Genomic DNA, 14,359 nt, shown 5'->3' with positions numbered 1-14,359 from the left:
TGTCACACCTGACCCCACACAGGCACAGCACACCAATTGTTAAACTATAGAACTGCCTTGCCTTTATTATGTCCCAGGGTTGTTTTAAACAGGCCATACAAAGGTAGGTTGATGATACAACCCATAACTTACATTCTATCATTTGAATTCCTTATTTGAACCCAACACTCACATTAGCCTACTACATTAAGAAAAAGGGGACCAGCTGTCTGAATCTGCACACACACACACACACACACACACATTAACTCACTCACTCAATCAAATACAACTTCGATGTGTTTCCCCCCCAAAGAACTGCTGTTATCAGTTCATTAATATAGGCCGATTTATTTTAGGTTGGCCAGTCGCCTAATAGTTTAAGATTAGTGCAGAATTGTCGAATGACACGGCTGCTAGGGAATCCGTTCAGGCTACTTGAAGTGTTGATTCGCACAGGGCTACACACACACAAAAAAAGACTAATCCTAGAAGCCTATGCTGTCTTTAATACTGCTGATAAATATTTTGCTACGACCCAGCCATTTTTACTTACACTAAAATAAATATTTAAGTGATACAACAAGAAATAGGGACAAGATGGTAAGCTGACACATAAGTCAAGAGCTATTGTAGCAGCTACATATGGTGTTGATTTTCTACCGTCAACTAGCTTTCTAATTGGCCCATTATGGGTCCCGTGTAATGACCGGTAGGAGGCAGCAAATGTCAAGAAACTATGCTATTGTCCCTTCCATCGACCTACAATATTCACACAGCGTGCGAGGACACCGTTGCTTCGCCAGTATGCATAGGCTACTTATGTATCAAATAATGGGTAACCGAAGAATAGACCTCTAGGCACCTGCCTATATCTTTTTTTCCCATCAAATGATCGCCTCTCCAATCATTTGACTGAAATTTGTAGCCAATGTATGTCCTATGCTGTTAAAGATGAAGATGTAGGCCTAAAACTGGATTATAGAATAATAATAAAAAATACAAGTGATTTCATGTAAAATACTGTATACAAGTGTAGATTGTATGTTTTTTGTTGTGCCACCGTCAACATAATCCAGGCTTTAGACGATCCGGTTAATTTTCACTGTTGCCATAGTTCTGCGAATATTTTTGTCGACCTGTTAACCTCTGTCAACATGTTAGCCCACTTGTAAGCTTGGCATCCTGTGAGGTTGCTTACGACGCTCTGACATGCCCCTCCATTCCTCCCTCCCAACACCGTCGGAGGTGTCTCTCTTTAGTCCCAACGGTAGGATCGAAAGAGCAGGGAGAAGTTCGCCAGTAAGTAGGTCTACGAGCGTCTGCGAGTGGGCGTGTTTCCGCGAGCAGTTAGTGGTCTCTTCACTTGCGTGCTTTAGTGGAGGATACGAGCGCACTAGCTTGTGAAGCGCGACAGACCAGCTCGTACGTGCAGCCTGTCTACGGTGGAAAGTTCCCTAAATCCGGCTGCAGTGTGGAGAGGACCTCGCCAAACTTTTTGGACACTACCACCATGGATGCCTTTCGAGCAGTGGCGTTTTACGCGCTGTTAGTTTTTCTTTGGAATTTACCGTGTTTCCAGTCCGCTGCTCTCATCTCCTCCACCGCGCCGAGAAGGAACAGGGGGACCAGAGTCCCATATGACGGACCAACGTCACACAAATTTCTCAAAGAAATCTTTGCATCATCTCCCGGTCTCAGCCGTCACCGGGACGAATTCAAAGACGCTATCGTGCCGCACGATTACATGATCTCCATATACAGGACATATTCCGCAGCTGAAAAACTGGGCATAAATGCGAGTTTTTTCCGGTCTTCAAAGTCTGCCAATACCATAACAAGTTTTGTGGACAGAGGAAAAGGTTTGTGCTACTTCATAATATTCCCAGCCGTGCACGCCAGTAACAACCTGCACCATACATGCTTATGCTATCAATTTAATTAACTCGCTTTATAACTAACCAAGGTAGGCCTACCAAGCGGTCGAAATTGTATCCTTTTCAGTTTAATATTATTTACATGTGATTCCTAGGAAGGCCTCATTATTGTCCCCATCGATGTGAACCGTCTCAACGTAGACAGTCTACTTTTTTTTTTTCATTGTTACAAAAAAACCCCATCTATATTAGGTTGATTGGAACTGTATAACTTTTGACATTTGAGTCAGTGAAAGGCCAACAGGTATTCGTGGTTGAATTGGAGTCTACATATTAGGCTGATACTCAATTAGTCTTTTCCTAAAACATTCATGTTATGGGAATGTCTTTGTATTACTTTCATAAACGGCTGAAGGATTTTCCAAATTTTCGAAAAGTTTGAGGTTCTCAATTTTGCACTAAGCTGTAATCCTGCAACTAAGTACTAATTGAGACGTTTTCTAAATGAAGGCAATAAATTGTTCGTACCATCCTCGCGTGTAAGCAGTCCAACCTGTTGGCACTAGGCACCCTGCCTGACGTGCGCCGCATGACCTAAGGGACTGTATGCAATCAAGTAGCTTCAAAGGACATGAGAAAGATGTTAAATATGCCTCTGATGGCAACATTTTAACCTTTATCAATGTTATGTTATTTATACATTCAACTTCTTCCTCTAAACGGACATCCTCTTGTAAATGTATATAAAACGTATGGAAAGCTAAATAATTTAATTGTTCAAATTAAACGTTAATCAAAATTCCACAAATAAAAAATAAATCGGGGATTGCTTCCTGGACGACTTTGTAGTGATAGTAGCCTATGCGCAAACCTTACAAGGAAAAACATTAGCTGATGTCAGGCAAAAAGAGGGCCTTGGAAGCTAATTGGTGTAGCCTACGTTTGGAAGAGGCGCAAGGAGCCTATCAGTGAGTGTCACCAGGCGTTCGTTTCTCTCGGTTAGTAAAAGCTTTCGCTTTAAGGGGAGGATTGCAAACTGATTTGATGAAAAAGCTTCACTTTCCCCTCTGATTTTGATTTGATGTGTCACCGGTTCTGACCTTCCACGGGACCCTCTGAGGGTTGCTTAGCATCAAACCGCTGATTGGAGTATTTGAACTCAGTGATCTAATTGAGCGTTCATGTCATAACATATCAAACACTGTCTATTCTCCCATAATGAACTAATCCAGCCAATGGCACATTATCAAAAATGACGAGGAGAAAAAAATTAAAGAGAACTTCCGTCCCCATGAAGTGGTTAGCGTTTACTGCTTCCTTGTACAAACGGCAGTTTAATTGTGGGAAATATATTTTTCTCTTTTCTTTCCTTGTTTTCTGTTGAACAAACAATTTTCGCATAAAGGTTTGCAGGTGTTCTCTGTGTGTTCACACCACATTTAGTCAACAATGAATATTTAAACTCTAAATATTTAAACTCTTTATGGCGTCCTATGTTAAGTCGTCATGGATAGACTATACCAGCACCACTGAACCACAATAAAATTATTATTAGACTTGAAGGCATTTGTCTGTAAGGCCGCTTTGTAACGTGCTCGCCATGCCATGTCATTTAGTGATTTCTGGACAAGTAATATTTAATTATGATAACATTCTAATCTCGATTAAACAGGAAATTGTTGACTCGGAATTCTCAAGATTTTGGGTCGTTATGGACGCAAGATCAGACAAGAACAAACTGAATGTATGAAAATTACTTTTGGCACTTGAAGTAACTCATTAAAACGCAGATGGTGCTTGCTGGCCCCAGTAGCCGCACCACGAGAAATCTCTCCCTCTCTCTCTCTCGCGCTCTCTCAGACTCCTAGGTCTACACTAATGCACACACACACACATACACACACACACAGACACAGGATTTTATAATTTATCAACATTATAAAATACAATTTTGCAAATGATTTGAGCGTCAAATCATGTATCTATGGTAAAGCAATACACTATTCAGTTGATGCCCAATAGAAACCTGCTTAACAATCATTAGGCTACACTTTAACTAGCATTTCCTCCGTGTTCTGATCACTCTCATTTTGTGCAAATATAACTTGTTGTTGAAATAAACGTCTGTAACGTGTGGACGTGATCACAATAAGTTATAATCAGTTGGAACACTTTTGAACCGGGAATGTTGTCGTTGGCAGGGAGAGTGAAATATTAGTGGGGAAGTATTTTAATAGGGAAGGAGGGAATTCAGAACTGTTAATTATTTGGTGACCTTGTATTCGATTTGTTTGAGGTCTTATAAAAAAACGCTAATGCATACCATACGCGCGAAGCAACTGAAACAAACACGAGGTTTCAATCTACTTTTACTATTTAACTCTGCTGGGTTCACGCACGGGAAAATACAGGCGATGAGATACAAATGTCTTTTGTGAGTGATCTCTTAATCGCTTATGTATTAAAATCCGAGGAGCCAGACGGCAAGATAAGAATACAAAACAAACCCAAAACACTGACATTTGGCTTGTTTGTTATTACTATTTCAGAAGATTTTTACAATTGTGAAATCAGACGAAAACATGGATAGTGTTGTACTTTCTTTATATTTGATTGGATTTTGACATAACTGATTGATCTCTAGATATTTTCCAGCTCTAAATTCATAGAGCCTATTGTATGGCATTTATATGTGAGGCATTCTGACATCCAGCTTGTTAGCCATTCGCCCACAATTTTCGAGGTCTCGAATTCACTTGTTATAAAGTTACAAGGGCTCAGAGAATTGGGAATTTAAGTACTGCGCCAGTAAAGGCACGTGACTGCAGAGTGCATGTGCACTCGTTTGCTTTCAGACAATCCATATATTCGTTCGCACCGAAATGATGCAAGTTGGCCGCAAAATTCCGAAAGGGAGAATAATGCATTAATTGTGTATTGTTCAGCCGAGTGTACAGTATGTGTCCTTTAGTCTGCATGCGCTGGCAGCATCCGCACTGCTTGTAGGCTGTAACAGAAGGCCGCGTATTCCGGTGGACATGTTTTGGAAAGCAAGGGTTGTTTCGATTCGTGGATTCAGATTCAGAACCATAAAATGTGTAAATGAAAAATATAAGAAACAGCCCCTGTGACACTGGAAGTTTGCCTGAAGTTTAATCTAAATTCCCAAGGCATGTCGAATGTATAGGCTAGTGTATGCCTTCTGTTTTGTAGGCGCATATGTAAATGGAATGTAGGCTATCTATTTTTTCACTGTTAAATGTTGTAGATCACAGTGGTTTGAGATCCAATATCAAAAGGGGAAGAACGCTACAATTCTTATCAGATAATGTGTTTTCAGCACACCAACAGGCCATCAGTCCACTCTATAAAATGCTAAGTATTGGGTTAACATTGTATTACGGTTACATTCGATTTAATAATAGAAGCATTTTATGTAGAGGTATTCTGAAAGCTCAGTCAGCCCATGCCTTTCAACTAATTCTGTCTTAAAATGATAAATTAATCAAGAAAACAGGAATCAACCCGCATATAGCTGATGGCCTTTTTCACTTAAAATTGTAACAAATCGTAGGCCTACTGAAACAACTAGGCCTACATTGGAAGAACATAACATACTCGCCTACATCTAATCGACCTTCGCAGTCAAATTGGGCTTTAAATGTTTGGTCTATCGCCCACTCTTCGGTAGGCAAAACACACTTCTGGCGTTTCGGCCGTCCTTACATGCTTTTCTATTGCTGGCTGATGCTACAGTCGCCACTACTATTACTTTTCTTACCAACTACTAACACTAATGATGATGATGATGATAATAATAATAGCAATAATAATAATAATAATAATAATAGTAATAATAATAATAATTTGATAAACTTTAATTATGCCAAGTATTGCTATCTCGCCTGGTTTCCCCCTCTTTTTGATTTGCCGAGGTGTCACTCTGAGTTTGGCTCAGGGCTAACTGGAGAGTGGGCACAGAAAAACACGAAATAAGGCCAGCTATCTGGCCTCTTTGTGAGAATGTGAGCCCTCCCCCTCATCCCCTCCATACCCTGAGCACTGTACGCCCTAAGTGAATCTGACTGCAATTATTTCTTTTTATCTTGCAGACGATCTCTTGCACTCTCCTTTGCGAAGACAAAAGTATCTGTTTGATGTCGCAACCCTTTCAGACAAAGAGGAGCTGGTCGGAGCTGAATTAAGGATATTTAGAAAAGCTCCCGGGTCTTTCCAAGCGCCATCACCAGGTCTCTACGGCATCCACTTACTCCCTTGTCGATCAGAGAGGCTGCTGGATTCCAGAACCATTGATCTACAGGAATCCAGAAAATCCGGCTGGGAGGTTTTGGACGTTTGGGGAATGTTTAAAAATCGACATCACCCGAGCCAGGAGAACCAGCTTTGTCTTCAGCTCAAGGGCACCATTGGTAAATCAGACACGGAAATCGACTTGAAACAGTTGGGGTTTGACAGGAATGGTCGCTCCCAGCAAGAGAAGGCTATCTTGGTGGTATACACGAGGTCGCGGAAGAGGGAGAACTTGTTCAATGAAATGAAAGAGAAGATTAAGTCCAGAGACTCGCGGTGGTCCGAGGTGGAGGAGAGCGGCCTACAGTTCAAAGCCAGGCGCAGGCGGAGGACCGCGCTGAGCAATCGCCACGGGAAAAGGCACGGGAAAAAGTCCAAGTCGAGATGCAGCAAAAAGGCGTTGCACGTCAACTTCAAAGAGCTCGGGTGGGACGACTGGATCATCGCCCCTCTGGATTACGAAGCCTACCACTGCGAGGGCCTGTGCGACTTTCCTTTGCGTTCGCACCTTGAGCCAACTAACCACGCCATCATACAAACTCTTATGAACTCAATGGATCCCAACAGCACACCCCCGAGCTGTTGCGTCCCGACCAAACTGAGTCCAATTAGTATATTGTACATTGACTCTGGTAATAATGTAGTGTACAAACAGTACGAGGATATGGTGGTTGAACAATGCGGTTGCAGGTAGCGTCTTGTATCCCCCTGAAATGAAGACATTCTACTTAAAAAGAAAAGCAACAACTAGCCACAACAGCGTAAAATAAACATTACACCTGAATCGTGCAAAGAGAGAAAAGCGCAAATGCTACAGTCTGAAAACTCACGTTTTCCGCTACATGAATGTGGGCCTATCATCCAAAAGGGATCATTACATAGAATGCATTTCTTGCAGTATAAACACGACTATTTATTCTGTCGATTTAAGCTCTGTCAAATATCACAATAACCATGACACTTTGTAGTATACGATGAAAATAATAATTTCTTCAGCCGCTCAGATCTTAGTTCTGGAGTCAAATGGAAAATACCTCCCCTTGGGCACGTTATCAGACATGGACATCTCTGAAAAAATCAAGAAGTTTGCATCAGGATATCTGGATCACCTCCAAGTTATCAAAACTTGCGTCCTCATCTTGATGGATGGCAACAGATGAAAAGTTACGCTCGTCATCTGGACCGCGAGGTTGTTCTTTCCCTTTCAACTGCGTGAATTCAAATGAACCAGGTGTGAAGCACCTGTTCAAAAAAACAAGCCCATAACGGAGGGGGCGAGGCACAGTAACCTGTTGCGTCCCACTCCTAATGGCTCTGAATGCGCTGACAGCTGAGGGGATAGCGGAACTTTGGCCACCGACGCCCTCTCAATGCTTAGGCACACACTGTCAAACGCGTTATCAGGAGGACTTTTGCTTTTTACGAAGTGGTGAATGTAACCTACCAAACACATATCTTGGATCGTGGAAAAGAGACAGCTTGCGCGCACAAGTTTCCAGGAGTTTTATCCTCCGCGCACCTGGCACTCGGGGCGCGCAGCGTGCAGGGTAGTTCTCCAGAGGCCTTGAGACTGTATGTGGTAGCCTACAAAGGACTGCATAGAGTGCAAAAATATAATGGAATATGACACTAGGGTTGAAACAAGAAAATATGAAGTGCCTGGACGTTTGAGTGATAGTCATGGAGCCTATTAAAGAGCTTCGACGAAAAAGACAACCAGACCACGTAGCTAATTCCATGGGTATGCATTGATAACCACATCGTCGTCGACACAAGCAAGAGAATATCTAATTTCTGCATATTTACGAAATGCACTTCCATAACAACTGACTGCCCCAAATCCAAGTAGTCAGGAGAATATTTTTTCCATGACAAATCAACTGACGAGCAAGAGACTCGCAAACGAGATGATATTTAAATGCACATTAGCTTTGAATGCACTGCTGTTCATTATTTTGAGATGTAAATATTTGTATAGTTTAAACCTCTACAAGTGCAACGAATGGAGAAATGACCAACCACATTTCTTTGTAAATATACATACATTATAAATGCACTCAAATCGTTATAATTTCTATTCTATAATTATTTTATTATTTGTGATGTACAGAGTTTCATGATAATCGTGTATTTCTTTGATAAGATTAATTTAAACTGTATTCAATATTTGCTGAGAGTGGAAATACCATTATCAATGTCTACCTCAAAATTACATAGGTTCTGAAATCTGAGGTGCATTCAGCTAGTGTTGAGTTCTTTTTCAATTATATAAATATATATTAATGGATAATTATCCACACTTACTGTACTAATAAAATGACAAAATATATATATTCTCTGTGTACCTCTGATGACTTAATTCCCCCTCAAAAATAGACCACATCAAGTGAGACTGAAGATTATTGGCTTTCTTCTGTCTTGTGAAGTTTCAGATAAGAACCACATCCACGCTTCAGGAAACACAAGCTCTCAAATGAAATGGTCACAATAATTAACGTTTTATTTGATGTTGTCTGAACTTGTAATGTTTTGTGTTGACATTGACTCATTAAACCGTACTGAAAAGGGTCCTAGAGAACTGCATTTACAGTGTACAAAAATCACTTATTGACTCGTTCTCACTTATTGACTTGTTCTCTTCAAGTCAATATAACCTTCAGTTTCTAATATTAAAGCAGTATTAATATACTGCAAAAACAATCCAATGTTATTTCCAGATTAATAACATCCTTAAAGGAACATTGAGTTAAGACACTTGAGACACCATGTCTGGAATTCCATCTAACTGTTTCACCCTAGCTGTTTCAGAAATTCCGAACTTTGTTTTCAGTCAGATTAGGCAAAGAGTTTATGTAATGCAGCATTTTAGCTGGACAGCTTGTGCTAGGGTAATCCTTTTTTTCATACTCTTGGTTATACATAATGTTTGTTTGTGTGTGTGTGTGTGTGTGTGTGTGTGTGTGCTTTCACAACCCTCCATTTTCTTAAGTTATACGTCTTCATACCACATCGTCCATATGGATAGTGTAGTGATGGCACTGAGTGCAGCCTGTGCCATACGTTTGGTGCTTGGCGAGGAGCTAACCTTTAACATGTGGGGAGTCATGCTAACAGAGGGAAATACAGGGGCTTTCTGTCTCATATGGACCAGGTTGTATGATCAACAGGCTATTTCCCAATGAATTAGCCATTCATGGGTCAAGTTTACTTAACACTGTAATGTTTCCCAATCTCTGGATGAAAAGATTTGAAAGGAGGGATTGCTTCCATATAGGCTATCAACCTTGGCCTGGAAGCAATTAGAAAATTGCTTTGAAATGTTATATGTTGTCCAGACTCCGGTACAGTATCATGTCACGCTGCACATGTTTGCCGAGGCAAAAAGAGGATGCTAAGTGCACTTTTTAGCTGGCCCTGCAAACCACCGACACAACAGCCACCCCCCCCCCCCCCCCCCCCCCCCCCACACACACACACACACACACACATACACACTCACTCACTCCACCCCCACTCCAATGGTATGGCCATACAGCCCTTTTGAGCATCGGGACTTTGTCACTATAGACCCTTTCAAGAGAGTTCCATTATCAGCATCATAGTTGGCCCCACAAGACTTCTTTTTCAACATTCCATATGTTATCTTAATGCAGAGGAAGTAGATTGGGGCCCAAATAGAACGTTCAAGCATTGTTTTTGTTTTTATTGTTGAAAGGGTCCATAGCTAAGCAGGGGTGTAACATGCTCCAGGAATCCCCAACACACATTTCTTTCAATCTCCATGAGTTTGTCCTTTGTAATGGAAACGCATCCTTTCACTTGTCACAGCTGCACACAGAACCACACATTTGACTCACGAAGGAGTAGAGTGCTCTGTCCTTTTTCTCTTTCCAGCTGTGTCTTTTTTTTACACCCCACCAGTGTATTTTGTTGCCCCCCTTCCGTCCATGACTTTGATTTAGATTTCACTGGCCTGATTAGTTGTTGGACTGGGAATCGGAATGCTCGAGAAGGAGGAATGTCGACCGGCGTCCGGGGAGTCGGAATGCTGAGTTTACCATTCTGCGTCCAGGATCCTGTGTGGCGCTGAGTGCGCCTCTCATCCCCATCATTAGGAGTAGTGTCTTTCAATGTCAGGGATTCGCTCGCTCCCAACAAGAATGCTGTTTATTTGATATTGGTCCCTAATGTATCAGTCAAGGGCAAGTTAGCAATAGGGGGAATGCTGGCCAAGGGACAGCTACTTTTCCTGAGTCATTTGGAGAATGTTTTACATAAATACTTCTGACACATCACATCTGGGCTAGACCGTCGCTTGCCCAAGTCTCTGCTTCTCAAACTTATGCGGGGTGAAGCTGTTGATGCATCAGATCTGTCATAACTCTCTGCTTTCATAATTTGAAAGGTGCTTTTTTTCCCCCCTTCTTTTTTTAAAAAGTGAAGTGTCTGGGAGGCTCTCCAAGATCTGAAAACATAAGTTGGCTCAAACAAAGACAGAAATGTTTCTCATTCATAAATCAGAAGTTATCAGTGATGGCCTCATCAAGGGCAGAAAGTACTCAAATTAGACATCATTTTCAAACTCCTCTGGGTAGGAACTGAATTGGGAATGCTGCTGATTTTGATACTACAGACATATACATTTTATTGTAGTGATTTTATGTCATTAAACGGCCCAACGTTACAGGCAACAAGTTTATGAATGTTTTGTTTGGTGTGTGTATATGTATGTGTGTGTGTTAGCATGTCTATAGCGTGGGTCACTGTGTGTATTTCTGGGAAGTTATATAAACTTATATATAGATTGTGTGCAGTCTTAAGTTCATTCTGTACTTATTTACAAACTCATCTCAATATGTAGTTCAGATGTATGTGTGTGTGACAACTCAACTGTAGGCCTATATTGTTTGTAATCATCCATGTTTGTGAGTGTGTGTGTGTGTGTGTGTGTGTGTGTGTGTGTGTGTGTGTGTGTGTGTGTGTGTGTTTGTGTGTGTGTGCCTGTGTGTGTGCGTGCGTGTGTGTATGTGTGTAGAGCGAGAGACAGACAGAGCCAGAAGGACATCAGCTCACACAGATGGGCTGATGGGATGTGCTCAGGAGTGGCAGATGCCCAGCCTGACCTCATGTGCCGTTCCGTATTGAGCCGCTGGACAGCACACAAAGACAGGGGGAGGGCCCAAACATTAAATACACTTGCTTGTGCCTTGAAGCCAGAGGTCAAGCTTCTCTTTCTGTTTTTTTCCCTCTCTCTTTCTCTCTCTCTGGGTCTTGTCTGATTTGTTTCCTTTGAAAGTATATAAAAGGGCCCAGAGCAAGGAGACTGCTCCATTCACAGAGAAAGCGAGAGAGAGAAAGAGAGAGAGAGAGAGAGAGTGAAGAAGAGAGATAGAGAGAGGGAGATACAGAGTTGTGGGGATTGGAGGATCGAATGTGTGAGCTTTCCTCTCTTAAATAATGCCTCAGTTCTTCAGCAGCCTGTGACTGGGCGAGATGATCAAGCCAGGTAAGAAATAGGAGAGAGAGAGAAAGAGAGAGAGAGAGAAAGAGAGAGAGAATGAGAGAGAGGAGCTTGCACTTGGCAGCTGCTCACAGCGACGAGAGAGGGAGAGAGAGAGAGAGAGAAACAGGATGGGGCACCAGTAGCATAACAAAAGGACAGGGATGTCCCTTCTAATGGGGCATCTGTTGATCTTGTCTCATCTCTGGAGTGGACAGTGGGTTAGGCAGAAGCCCTTCACATACCCAACACACACACACAGACACACACAGACACACACAGACACAGACACAGACACAGACACAGACACAGACACAGACACACACACATACACACACACACACAGACACAAACACACACATACACACACACACACACACACACACACACACTCCACCTCCCCTGAGCTCGCACAGCGTGCACAGTGTTGTGTTGAGGTGTGCTGACTCATCCTTTACCCCTGCACCTTAGGAGAGGTAGAGGACCTCTGATTCTCTCTCAGTGGATCTTGTTGCCCCATGGAAAGCATTACAGAGGCATCCTTTCACCAGCACAGTCTCTCACCTTAGCATACCTACTAATTGCTCAGTGTGCATTCAGTATGCATCCAGTTATTCATTATCAGTTAGTGCAAACCACTCTGAAGTCAAACTTGGACAATGTTTTTTAAAGTAGGTTTTTTTTAGCGGTATATTCCATATGAGAGAGGAAAAGGACAAAGGGGCTATTTTTTTTAGTAAGAAAAACAACCAGTCTTTTCCCCTTACAAAGTTGATTGATCTATTTCTTGCTGACCGAGCCTCTTTTGTTGTTTATTTTATGGAGAGGAGACCAGTGGAGTGACCCATCTTCCCCCTCTCTCCTGACGTCTCTCTTTGGTCAGGTGTTTGTCCACCCCCTCTCCTCAGCTTTGCTGATGCCAGATAGCCTCTTGTTTGCACTTCATTGACAAGCTCTCCCAGCAACCCCTGAAGTTGTTAGCCCTGCTCCTGGCCTGATGAGCATGCCTTTTGTGTGTGTGTGTGTGTGTGTGTGTGTGTGTGTGTGTGTGTGTGTGTGTGTGTGTGTGTGTGTGTGTGTGTGTGTGTGTGTCTCACCGAGCACCACACGCGCCCATGTGAGTGTTACTTATCTGGGAGTGTGTGTTTCTTCATTTAAGCTGAAAGCAGGGTAAATATGCTTAGTGGCTTGGACAATGCTGATGTTTGTTGGTCAGGGCTAGGACGTGACCTCCCTGTCAGTTCAGTGGAGTGGCATCTGTACATTGTACATACCAGAGACTGGCCTAGCATTAAACTTTTAGTATTGGTATTGAAACTAGAACCTTTTTGCTTAGCCTTATGTTTTTTCATGCACTCTACTGTAATTCCCCCACCACTTGTGTTGAGTCTCAAAGTTTACAACAGACCAAAGACATTTGTTTTCTTGTCCTCTGACCAGATGGAACCTTACAGCTTCCTGTTCTTGTACTCCTCTTGCCCTCTTTCAGATCGCTGTAGTCTATGAAAAGACACCCCTCTATGTGTGTGTGTGTGTGTGTGTGTGTGTGTGTGTGTGTAGTCTATGAAAAGACACCCCTCTCACAAACCTTTCTGTCCCTATGTTTAGTATGGAGTGGTACTACCTGGGTGTTGGTCTATGGTCATTTGAGACATAAGTTTTGACCGAGTCGTACACAGTGACAGAAAGACTTTGAGAAAAACAAACAAAAGATCCAGAGGGCTGGACAGGAAGGAGTGAGACCGAGTCCTCATCAGAGAGATGGGAACAGAGAGGTGCAAGCTGGACTGAGACAGGGGAATGTGTGTGTGTGTGTGTGTGTGTGTGTGTGTGTGTGTGTGTGTGTGTGTGTGTGTGTGTGTTGGGGGGGTGGGATTCGAGGGCACGTGATGGACACCGGCACTGCTCAGCCCAGCTCCGGCCTGCTCTGCAAAAGCACAGCTTTCACTTAAAAATGGTGCCTGGGGTGTCTCAAAAGGTCACTGCCCCGCGATGGCTGGGAAGCCTACATTAATCATGAGGCGGAGTGGAGTGGAGCGGCGCGGCGCGGCGGCTTACCTGTCTAGCATTTCAGGCCAGGCGGAATACAGTTAACCTTCAATTACGCTTGATTAGGAGGTGTGGAAGATGCACAGCCTGGGCCAAAACCCCAGGAAAGATCAGACATCAATAATGCAATTTCAGATCGGATGAGCACGGCTTATCATCACGCAGGCCTTAGGGAGGGGAGGGAGGGTGTGTGTGTGTGTGTGTGTGTGTGTGTGTGTGTGTGTGTGTGTGTGTGTGTGTGTGTGTGTGTATTAAGGGGGGTGTTGGAGTGTGAGGCCGATTGTGTTTTCCTGTTTGCTGAGGTCAGTGTTGGTCACACTGGGTTCATTCAGGGCTTTCTTCTCTCTCTCTCTCTCTCCTGTGACCCCCGAGTCACACCCCTGGGATTCAGTGTCAGTGTCATGCACACATGCGAGCACAAGTGACATGAATATACAGGATATATGGACATTTTATCAGACTAAATATCTAAACATCTAATACATACTGTAAAAACACATCAGCTATCCTTTTATGAGTTTTTCCCATGAGGTGACGACAGACCCTTGAGACCAAAGTGCCCACACACTCCCGTGGCTCTTTTGGGTGAGATGGAGAGAAAGAGGCCCTCATGCTGTTGCCTGGCTCCTCCCTCCCAGTGGTA

The 14,359-nt window shown here is 42.9% G+C and overlaps 1 protein-coding gene across 2 annotated transcripts; it reads left to right on the top strand.

The window, feature by feature from the left end:
- Positions 1-1,279: 1,279 nt before the first annotated feature.
- On the top strand, positions 1,280-13,864 carry gdf6a (growth differentiation factor 6a). 2 transcript variants are annotated; one of them, XR_006034662.1, is made up of 3 exons: positions 1,280-1,841; positions 5,969-8,648; positions 13,852-13,864. XR_006034662.1 is itself a non-coding variant. In XM_042107427.1 (2 exons), the coding sequence occupies exons 1-2, from the start codon at positions 1,493-1,495 to the stop codon at positions 6,859-6,861; spliced, it is 1,242 nt and encodes a 413-aa protein (XP_041963361.1). In that variant the 5' UTR covers positions 1,280-1,492; the 3' UTR covers positions 6,862-8,750. The 2 variants fall into 2 exon arrangements, 1 of the variants encoding a protein (XP_041963361.1); XM_042107427.1 differs by lacking the exon at positions 13,852-13,864 and having other exon boundaries at positions 5,969-8,750.
- The last annotated feature ends 495 nt before the right edge of the window (positions 13,865-14,359 follow it).

The sequence above is a fragment of the Alosa sapidissima genome, chromosome 10 (assembly GCF_018492685.1).
Source record: "Alosa sapidissima isolate fAloSap1 chromosome 10, fAloSap1.pri, whole genome shotgun sequence".
In the NCBI taxonomy this organism is placed as follows: Eukaryota; Metazoa; Chordata; class Actinopteri; order Clupeiformes; family Clupeidae; genus Alosa; species Alosa sapidissima.
This window is presented reverse-complemented; position numbering and strand designations above follow the sequence as displayed.